The 11,262-nt window shown below is 37.3% G+C and overlaps 1 protein-coding gene across 1 annotated transcript; it reads right to left on the bottom strand.

The window, feature by feature from the left end:
* Positions 1-671: 671 nt before the first annotated feature.
* On the bottom strand, positions 672-11,017 carry LOC103143223 (ras-related protein Rab-7a). The gene is made up of 6 exons (XM_007559680.2): positions 10,646-11,017; positions 6,148-6,207; positions 4,308-4,434; positions 3,984-4,202; positions 2,260-2,388; positions 672-2,151 (listed from the first exon to the last, which is right to left on the bottom strand). The coding sequence occupies exons 2-6, from the start codon at positions 6,198-6,200 to the stop codon at positions 2,056-2,058; spliced, it is 624 nt and encodes a 207-aa protein (XP_007559742.1). The 5' UTR covers positions 6,201-6,207; positions 10,646-11,017; the 3' UTR covers positions 672-2,055.
* Between the last annotated feature and the right edge of the window lie 245 nt (positions 11,018-11,262).

The raw sequence follows: 11,262 nt of genomic DNA, 5'->3' as shown, positions 1-11,262 counted from the left end.
ATGTTGAAGGTTTTACAAAAGATAGGATAGCAAAGAGATGTTTAATTTACAGTACATACTTTAGTATTGAGCTCATTCATCAATTTTAGATGCTCCTTTCCTATTTGTGAACCTAAAAACCTATTTTATTTATATTTTTAAGGATTTAAACAAAAGGCAACGTAATGATGGAAGAAAAAAAAACATTTTATGTTGTGTATATTCTATGCAATTAGTCACATTCGATGACATTACTACCTTCACACACTGATTACCAACATTTTTGTATTTATCTGGAAAGATTAAACTTTTAAGTATTGGTAGAAAAATCCAGGTTAGCATAAAGTTAATTTATTTTTAGACTATTGTGCATAGAAGGATTCCACATAAAATCAAAACTGTTACTAGCAGCCATAAACATCCTCTTCACGTCTGTTGTATAACCGTCTTCAGTCAGAAGTTTCTTTTGAACTGCTGCAACACTGACGACTACAGGAGATTCTTCCTGCCCACAGCATCTACACCAGCTCTTTGGAGAGTATGTAATATGAGCTTAATTTAATTTATCTCTGGAAATACGAATTTAATTTGAATTTAATTATTTAAAGCATCTAGTCCTATTTTTAATTACCGAAATGAACATTTTCACAATACTCACAAGATGCACCTGTAAGACATCAAACACCAAACTATTTATATATTCAAGAGTTTTATTATTTGACGTTCAAATTTTCTTTTACAACATCATTGGCATTGCTGTAATGTTTTCTGTAAGGAAAAAAAAAATAAGAGTAATACCAGGGAAAATTGTTGAATATTTTCTTTAAATGGAAAGAAGAAACATTTCAGTCCTATACCATCTATACACCGTAGTACACAATCCGTTAAAAATATTAAGTACTTAGCCGACCTGAGCTACAAGCAGATATAGAACAGCAATAATGAAAGACGGGACAGGAGACGGGTGAATGCAGTGTTGGTGAAGCATGTGGTCACCCTTTACCATTGAGAGGCGTCTGATGAGGAGGACATAACACATACAGCAGTAATAGTAGCAGTACAAGTAATGTTACATAAAAGACAAACTTTATATATCAAGGTTTTAACTTGTTACGCTGTGACTGCCTAATCAGCTTTTACTTGACACAGTAACATATATTCAGCAGTGTGAGGCAGTTAGAAACCCTAATCCTGAAGTGAAAAGGCAATACAATCACCAGATTGTTCAGAAGATTCTCAGGAGAAATTCGCAGGAGGGAGGAGGCATAAATTTAGAGCTTACCAAAAGGCATGTGATAGGAGATGTTACCCCCCTCCCCCCCAAAAAAACAAAACAAAACTAAAAAAAAAAAAAACTAATGAGTCATCCCTCCATAACACTTAAAGGCAAAAAAAAAAAAAAAAGAAAAAAAAAGAAAGGTGCAAAACCACAAGTGTTTAAGATCGGCTTTTAAATTAACCGCCAATTACAACAAATATTTATTTAGTTCTGCTAGTTTATTTCATGAGAAAGGCGCAAAAGAAAGCGAGTAGAAAGCAGAGAATGATATTTGGGATGCTGCATCTTGGGAAAAGCCAACATCATCTCACAACAGAGCTTGCTTTGAGAGCTCTGGAGTCCGTCCAGATTTCCTAATTGCACTCTGAACATGGCTCCACGGCCTCGCCCTCTCAGAGTGAGTCAGGGGCAAAACCTGACAAACATGGCAAAATACAGGAGTTCACTCACTACCGAGTCATGGGTGTGAGTTTCACAAAGGGTGTGTTTCTTCTCTCATGTGATTTTTACTGCGCTGGATTTGTCATTGTTTTATATGTGAGGGTGAACTGGTGTATTAATTTATGTACTAAGTGGGGAACGAGAAAGAGGTTTGGGGGTGGGGGAGGGGTGGGGGTGACGTACATCCATGTGCGGCATACAGAGTGAGGGGTGGTGTCAATGGAATGAGCGGTGTGTGAGGAAGACCAATAAGGAAACCGTTTTGGGTTTTTTTGTTGCTTTTTTTCCCTGGGAGCGAGGCTGATGACATGTAACAGGGTGATGACAAGATGAGAGAAGATGGTCCAGTTTGTCCCTCAGCAGCTGCAGCTCTCTGCAGAAGGTTTAGCTCTGTCGTTCCTGTCCAGCTTTATGGGCTCTGGGAATTCATTATACAACTCCACCTCTGTCTCCTGAAAAGCATACAAGAGGGGGGAACAAAAAGAAGTAACTATTCTCTGTTAATTAACAGTACAAATATACACTCAAATGTTAAATTCCTGTGTTCTTGTTCAACTCGCCTGTTTGAGAGCGTTGCGTGCGATAGTCTGGAATGCTTGTTCTACGTTTATGGCTTCTTTGGCGCTGGTCTCAAAGTACGGGATGTTGTTCTTACTCTGACACCAGGCCTGAGCCCTTTTAGTGGTCACCTGAACACAAAGAAAAAAAAACAAAAAAACACATCCATCAACGATGACATGGAAAGTTTCAATACTAGAATTGTCTGATTTGTTATTTTAAAGAACGTAATTCACAAAAAAAAACAAGTTTGTACCGAGTAGTGGACGGTGATCAAAAGTTCTCAGTGATCAGGAGGCTATATAATTTATTTACTGAAAACTACCTTTAATAGTCTGTAAACCCATATGCTTTGATCCACATTGTATTGCAGTTAGACAAAAATCAAAGATTAGGGACATTAACATCGATGCATGAACACGGATGTTCTTCTAATTTTTATTTTTTGATGGATTGCAAACAGCAATATGAATTTTATTTCCTTTAATTGGTTTTTTAAAAAAGAGAGAGAAATATAAAATGTTTACAAAAAACAGGACGGATACATCGCAACATATAAACACAGCACATTTTATTTTTTTCTATAAAAAATTGGGCCGATATCAATATCCGGTATTAATACTGCTTTTTAGGGCGATGTTACATAGAAACTTCCGTATTCCCTCGACCTTTGAAAACTATCGACCACACCGCTGAGTTCACCACTGCTTCAGCTGAACTACCCACAGTCCTGCTCTGCATCACTATCACATGACGGAACACAAACCACATGACCAACCGCCACAGCACCTCATCCAGAAACAAACGGCAAAACCCACGATCTTTAAAACACACTTTGGGATTATTTTGACCAAAACCATTTGTGAAACTCATGTTAGCTACCACAGGGAGCATTTTGGCCAAATGTTTAGGTAATGCCAACTAAAACTAGACTCAGACTGTTCTGCCAAACTTAAAAACTGCTTCTAAACATAAAGGTCAAAAACAACATTCAGGCAAACTGAACTGCAGCGACACAAGAGGAAGAGGAGGGAAATAAAACTGGTGGCTCTGCTGAGGAGAACAGAACAACAACAACAGGATATTCTACAATCTAACCATGTATCATCATACCCCACTTTTATCTTGTTACTTGTTAGCAACTTCTTTTTGCATACATGCAAACAATTTAGTCTTGAATCCTAAAATACACTGAAGACTAGATCAGCACTGCTGACATGAGAACAAATAAAGGAAGTTCTTCCTGCCTCTGTGTCCAGATGCATCCACCTGTTCCCAGTTCAACTTCAAACTGCAACCATTTTCATTTGAGATTCCTAAAATATGTTTCATTTCAGTTTGGATTTGGTTTGCTAATGAGCATATTAAACAAATTCAATAACAGACTTTTAAGACATATACTGATGCAATATCCTCAGGTCTGGGCAAAACGCTTTACTTCCCATAAGAAAGGTTTAATTACTTGTGTATTGTCACCACTTACTCTTTTACAACTATCCCCACTGAGGAATTACAGTCATGTCTTTATAAGTCAAATTACACACAGCAATACCATTAGGGTTTTATGGCCGCTCTGAAGAATTACAACAGAACGTAGAGAGCGAGTCATAAACATAAGAATGCACACGTGCAGACGGAAGATTTGCAACCCATTTCCTGCACCGGAGTCCTTCGGAGTGGGCATTAGACACGGTCTCTGTTTCAGGAATGTGGAACCGATAACAACCTGTCTGTTCTCCAGGTCAATCTTGTTGCCTAGCACCACGAAAGGGAAGTTCTCGGGGTCTCGCGGGCTGGCCTGGATTAGAAACTCATCCCTCCAGCTGTCGAGCGTCTTGAAGGTGTTGGGTGCAGTCACGTCAAAAACCAGCACGCAGCAGTCTGCCCCACGGTAGAACGCAACACCCAAAGACTGAAACCTCTCCTGGCCAGCTGTGTCCCAGATCTGACCAATCAAAAAGAAGGAAAAAAACCGGATTAATTCACTTTACTAATCAGATTTTTTCAATACTTTAATGTCACAAATTGAGTCATCAAGTTGGAAATGTACCTGCATTGTAACAAGTCGGTCATCCACCATAACCTCCTTGGTGAGGAAATCTGCTCCTATTGTTGCTTTGTACTGGTTACTAAACTTTTTGTTCACGTACTGGTTCATTAGGGAGGTCTTTCCAACTCTGAGGAGAAAGCAAAAAAAAAACATGAGAGCTACTGTGTTTAAAACAGGCATGGGAACAAATCAATTTGAGGCATCTAGCAAACAAATATAAAACAAAGATTTATTTCCTTAAGTTACACTAAGTAAGGCAAAAGCATGCCACCGTTTCTACAGTAAAATCTGCTTCTCTGTAAAAAAAAGAAAAGATCATATGAGAAAAACAGCTTCTACAATATTTTAAACATATTTTAGTTTGTGCAAAGCTGGCAACTTCTTTCAAGCATTAAGACTTGAAGTACGCTTTTCTCAGAATGTTTAATAAATTTATGAGCCTTTAAAAAGAATGAATTACAGCACCACATAAAAGGGATGTGAGAGAAAAAAATCTGCATGATTGATTACTTCATGCAAATTCATCACAATTAGAGTTAAACTTTACCATGGACATTTTATTGCATAGCAGAAGTGCATATTTGATAGAGTACTGATTCCTAAATGGGACTGAATTGTTATCCGTATATTGAGATGTTATTTGCATCGACCACTGAGCGAAGATGCACACATCCAAGTCTTTTCATTCTGTTAAATAGTAATATTAATTAAATATTAACACTAAATTTAACCATGAAAACCATTTTAACATCTCTGCTGCTGAAGGAAACTGAAGATATGAAACAAAGTTTATGCAAAACAATCAAACTGCAACCAAGTGTGAGTGAACAAAAAATCCCTCACTTTTAAATCTAAAGCAATGACATCATGAGTATTTTATTCTTATTTTATATAAATCCAACAACTCTGGTGAACTCCATACAACTGTGTTTCCAATTATGAAATAGCTTATTAAAATTCTGCTTAATAAAAAAAAAATCTACATGAAGCTCATCTCCACCAACTGCATGTCTGAATAGACAAAGCTAAGTAATACAGACAGCAGGTGGCAGTAGAAGAAAAGTAACAAAATGGCTGCATGAAAGAGAAAACAACTTTGAACAAAACAAGAAAATAAAGCAGGTCATTTTGAAAGTGAAATAAAAAGTAAACTGTGTGAATAGATCTAGTTCATTTTCAGTGAAAAGGGTTCAACGTTGCCGTAAAAACAATTACAAATTCAGCTGCCCAAATGTATAAACTCATATTGGTAACTGTTGAAACGGGGGAAACAAAACAAATAAATTTCATTTTCATGTTTGTCAGGATCTTAAAATGTTCACTATTCTCCTCTAAAGTGAAAGGTGGAACTGCATTACATCAAAAAAAGCAGCAATTTTCTAGCTAAGTTAACTTGCTTCCTCTTGTCTTTTACTTTAAACTGATAACTAAACATGAATCCTGGCAAACAGTTTCAGTTCTGGTAGAAAATGGAACTGAAATCACTAACCAAAGTGTTGCTTCATGGTCACAGCAAACACAGGAAATTACTAAACGACAGCAGTGACCATGTTCCAACAGGTCTGCAGATTAAAAGTCCAGACCTTTAAGTTATTGGTAAAAGCCTAAAATCATTAGAGGGAGCAGAGGTGGTGATCTGCCTGGATACAGCTTATGTCTACTGCCGACGCCAATGAGGAAGTAGCACTGAGCATTCGCTCCAACCAGAAAAGCTACCAGAAAAAAAAAAAAAAAAAAGCGCAAGTTTTTTTCACCAACTATATTTAGAGGTGATCTGTGTGGTCCTTCACACTGCTGAATTTGGCATAAAGAAAAACAATAGATCCATCTTGTGACTCACCCAGAATCTCCCAGGATGATGACTTTAAGGAGCACTTTCTTCCTAGACGTCATTGTTCAGCTGCAGGAAGAAAAAAAAATGAATAAAACTGTTAAAACTCTCTATATCCCCCATAACCGATTCATTTTAGATCAAAAACTAATCAGCTTCATGACGATTTAAAAAAAAAAAAAAAAAGACAGTTAACTAAACGATAACTGGCCTATTGAGAAACATGAATGTAGAAATCTGAGCTCAGTTTTTACGCTCCTGCGGCAGTAAAGTTTGAAAGCGACTTATTCCAGTCATGTGCTTCCTAAGCTGTCGAGCAAATCACGAGGCGAACATCCCTCTCCTTGTATTTCTCTCTCTCTACACACGCAGACAGCAGGAAGTCGTTGCACAGGGTCAACCCTTGCAGATATTACCGGCACAGAGATAATAACCTGATAGAGAACATATTTCCAGGACCCAAGCAAACATCAGAAATACCTCAGAAAGATGATCTGAAGTGCTTTTTACATGGTTGGTCTCGCCTGACGGCTCAGATTTTGTCCAAAGACGAGGAAATGAAAGAAAACTGCAAGAGTTTTCAATAAAGTGATTTTCCCAATTTGTTTATCCATTTCCAATCTTAAACTGATTTTAGAATTAAACTTAAAAAAAAAAATAAAAGTTTGATTGGAAGTTCATGCATTTATATATGGTAAACAGAAAAAGTTGTACTGATTGAAGCACTTAAATATGGGGGAAATCATTTTTTTTCACTATTTGACTGGTGAACTACTGATTAGAGGTGATCATGGGAAAACTGGATGATTCTGATTTCTACTGATTGGTACATCTCCACACATCATCACTCTAATTTAGAAATGGTCTCCCTTGTTAGAACAGATTTGTAGTAAAATATTTTGGATCAAATATTTTCCAAGTTCTGGACCTCAACTCTAACAAACCATAATCAGCGTAACTTGAGGTTAAAAGTAGGAGAAACAAGAGTGACTGTAAGAAACTGCTAAATTGCACAAGATAAGACGGGTCATCGAACTGTGGTTTTATCTTAGTATTTAGTTTGATTAGATAGGAAGCCCTTACAGAACGGAAAACATAGATGTGCAATACAAAGTACATTATGAATTCCTAAGGCTAAACAAAAATACAATGTGAAAAAAGCAAAATAGGGAATTCAGCACCGTTATATTTTGTTGTTTTATCAAGGCTAATAAAATTAACAATCCCTGAATTGCACAACCAATACGTGAAGTAGATATTCTCAAAGCATTTATCAAATGCTCTAAAAGATCTATTCAATCTCTGATTGAAGTAAAAAAAAAAACAAGGGGAAAAAAATACTATTTTCAGTTTCCAAATACATTCATGTATTTTTATTTTTTTAAAGTTTCATAAAAACAACAGATAAAGGCTTGGGACGTGTTTCACTGTGTGAAATACATTTAGTCTCCAAGGATTATCTTAAACACTTCCCTGCACAAACAGGAGACAGACTAAAGAAGCAACAGTTCAATAAAAGTCTGCTCCATCTCTGCTCAGACGTTTGTGAAATTTGGCTTCAGTTAAGGAATCGCTGCATAAGGGAAAAAAAAAAAAAACACAAAGCGGTAACTACTGCACACTGTAATATCTAGCAGTGTTTTCCCAACCATTCCTGTCCCAGATACATGAGTGTTATTCACATCTTATCCAGAGACATTTTAAATAGTTAAACAACACTCATTATTGTCAGTTTGATAATCATCATCAAACACCTCTGTTGTTAGTACTCGGGGAAGTAAATGTTTGCTCCGTTCTTTCTTTTAGCCGGTGAAAACACAATAAGGGACTGCACAACAATTTGACAGAAAAGTTGACCACTTCCCATCAGCTCTGGGTCAACTTACATCCTGGCATGAACGGCAGGACAATGAAACGGTCCCAACTGTTATTCGTTTTGTGTTTAAAGCAGTTCTAGACCAAGAAGTTTTGTTTGAAAGAAAACAATAAAAAAATAAAAAATAAAAAAAAAAAGAACACTTGAGCTGCAGCCCCTCGAGAGCAGCACAGTAAACTTGTGTTGCGCTCAAAGAGAACAAGCATGGCTCTCCAGTGACAACATTCCTGTGAAGCACGCTAGGAGCTGGAACAACGGCAAGCACCTGAAGTGAAGGCGTGTTCAGACCACACTCACATGATTACTGAACAAAGCAAGATCAGGTATCACTGAAGCACAGCTGACAGAAAGGAGATGCGTTTCAAAACGAAAGAAAGTCGGCTTGACAAAGCGGACAAAGAGCTCTTGTCGTTTTGACATGAAAACGTCAACCTGGCGACATTTTACTGCTTTACTGAGCTGTAGCAACAGGTTTCCTGCTTATGGTGGGAATTAATGCTTAAAAAGATTTGCACAATGCATTTTATCTGGACAAGTTTTTTATTATTTTTTTTTTATTTCCCAACTAATTATTCTGGTCAATTGTAACCCTCTCTTTGTAGGTTGAAGTAACAATAAAAAAGTGTCTCATTGCACCAAAACTGTACAATATTGCATAACTGCTCTTGAATTCAAATTGGGAAATGAGTTGAAAAACGTGACACAATGAACTTGAGCAAAGTTATTCCTTTCCGACTGCATATTTGAGACGAGAGCAGCTAAAATCCACTCGCTCTGACATGGATTATGAATGCACACAAACAGGATTAAATATAGAAGGCAAAATGTGTCTCGCTGCTCAGTTTGTCTCAGAGTCGGATCATTTTTATGGGTTCAGGCAAGTTTTCATAACTTGAAAGGGCAAACTAATAAAGAACAGGGATCAGTTTTCAGCACAAGAGCTAAACAGAAACAACAAGTCATTACAAATTCAGTATTTTCTAGATTTGCAGAGAAACTAATCAATAGGAAAGTAGTTTATAATTGTTTTTTAAGGGACAATATACAGCATCAGACACTTAATTGTTAAAATTGTGGTCTGAATAAACAAACTCGAGAGAGAACCAAAATTCAAGCCATTCCAAACCAATAGGCTGGTAGGTTGAGTCATTCACTGGTATTGAGTAAACTCAAAAGTTGATTATGTTCTGGGAATGTTTGCCAATGACAGCAGTCAATCATTGAAAACACATCACGAGGCAAGAGGACGGGCCATCCCGTAAAGGTTAAATTTAGATTTTTAGAAAATAAAACAGACTAAACAAAAAGGTACCGTCTGATAACTGGTGTGGAAATTTTACAAACTAAACTTTTACAATTATTTTATAAACACCTGAGGGCTTTTTTTCCCCCCTTTGCATTACTGATTGATAAAATACTGCCATTCATCTCCCTAAGAGCTGTTCAAACAAGTCAGCCATCTATCAAAACGCCCACATCGTTTTCCAACATTCATGTTGTGTTTCTCTGTTATCCTCTGATTAATCTGACCTGCTACACGGCTAAAATTCAATGAAATGCAAATGGACGATGAAGCTGAAAACAACTTCAGTTACAAACCCAAACACCGTTTAGGTATTTAGGTGCCAAGATGGGGACATCCAACTGACTTGATGTTGGCATGTTGGTATCACTGTTGTCTGACATTCTTTGTATCAGAAAGGCATAACGTTTATCAAAAACTTTAAATTATTGAATATTTCATGGTAATATCGAAATAATATTTAGAATATTCTGTGATATTAGGTAAAAATAAATTTAAAACAAGTTGCGATGTAAAAGTGAGGGACATAAATTACCTAAAATCGTAAGTCTTCTATTCTGTTTTAATAAATCAAAATAAATGCCAGATAATTTTTAAAAATGTCGATCTTCAAGTGGTACAGAGCAGAAGAGTTGTTCAGTTCTACCAACTAGGTAGCAATCGTAGCTATTGCTAATCAACAAATAAAGATGTTATTTAAAAGTACACTTGATTTAATACCAATTTCCTCAAAAGTCCCACATTTTTCGACCAAACTGTGAAAGTTAAGATTAAAGTACATGGTCTGTTGTGCAAACTCAGTGACTCATAAGCTAAACAACAACAACAAAAAATACTTAGAACACTGGCAAGTTTCCACTGCCTGGCAACACAAAAACAAAAATATGAAAAAGGTGCTTCCCGCAGCCAGCTGTCAGGTGATGTGTCAAACCTAGACCCCTGTCAGCATAAAGCTTACTGTAGCACAAGGTCCAAAACCAGCCCAACATTTGGAAATGGGTGGTGACAAACACTCCATCTCTCGGCACATACATGGCATTTTAAATATTGTTATGCAAGCAAAGAAATAACCGTCGGACATATGATAAAGCTTCTTTTCACGATGTTCCCTTAGCTCGGCTCACCGGTTCTCCTTCCTTGTTGGAATCGACCCAGACTGAGCCAAAGGCCGGCCTTGTTTTTTTTTTTTTTTTTTTTTTTTCTACATCAACCAGCTTCTCAAAAAAAAAAAAACACTGCACCACCATTAACGGTTTCAACATCAGGGTACACCGGTCACCAAGCAGACATTTAAACACATGAACGAGCTGTTGGCGTTTAAAACTCACCTTAAAGTTGCGAACACTCCCTAGAGCCGACTTCTGGACCGTTTCGGAGCCGGGTTGCGAGCTAACTAGCTGTTATTGTTCAAGACAGCTAACCGAATTAGGCGTTACGTTAGCCAGCTAGCTGCCCGGAGCTCGACTGGTCGACCAGCGGTAATTAGGGAACGACTCGGCTGAAACTGCACAAAATATGTGCTTTACTTGGTGTAAACACCAAAAACTAAAACCGATCGAAAATTGACGAAAGAAATACAGAAATAAATAGTTTTAAATTTAGCACTTTGCCAGAGAGCTAGCTTTCTTGTCTCCCAATCAGCTAACTACCCACTACCCCAGCCTATGATCTGGCTTCTTCTTTCACTTCCTTCTCCACAACCACGTCTCGTGTGACGTCAGACGCAGGACAAAAAATATGTAGAGTCCAGCGGATGCAGAAATAATTTTAGAAAATAAAGCTCGCTCTGTTGATCCAAGCATCCACGAACAGTGCATCTTTTAGCTTTCTAATTTATTCCTATAACACAGAATGCACTCAAATTAACACATTTACGTGTGGAGAAGGTGCCTTTTTTGATATCTACAACACGGTATTGATTGGTCAATTTTTTTTTTCTATTGAG

Source organism: Poecilia formosa, unplaced genomic scaffold (genome assembly GCF_000485575.1).
Source record: "Poecilia formosa unplaced genomic scaffold, Poecilia_formosa-5.1.2 Scaffold106, whole genome shotgun sequence".
NCBI lineage: Eukaryota > Metazoa > Chordata > Actinopteri > Cyprinodontiformes > Poeciliidae > Poecilia > Poecilia formosa.
The sequence above is the reverse complement of the archived record's forward strand: the minus strand, read 5'-3'. Positions and strand labels throughout refer to the sequence as shown.

Coding starts and splice junctions, on each gene's coding strand:
- LOC103143223 (XM_007559680.2), bottom strand. CDS start 6,200: ATGACGTCTAGGAAGAAAGTGCTCCTTAAAGTCATCATCCTGGGAGAT. Junction 4,203..4,307: donor ACCGACTTGTTACAATGCAG/GTACATTTCCAA, acceptor TTGATTGGTCAG/ATCTGGGACACAGCTGGCCA. Junction 2,152..2,259: donor CACGCAACGCTCTCAAACAG/GCGAGTTGAACA, acceptor TATGCTTTTCAG/GAGACAGAGGTGGAGTTGTA.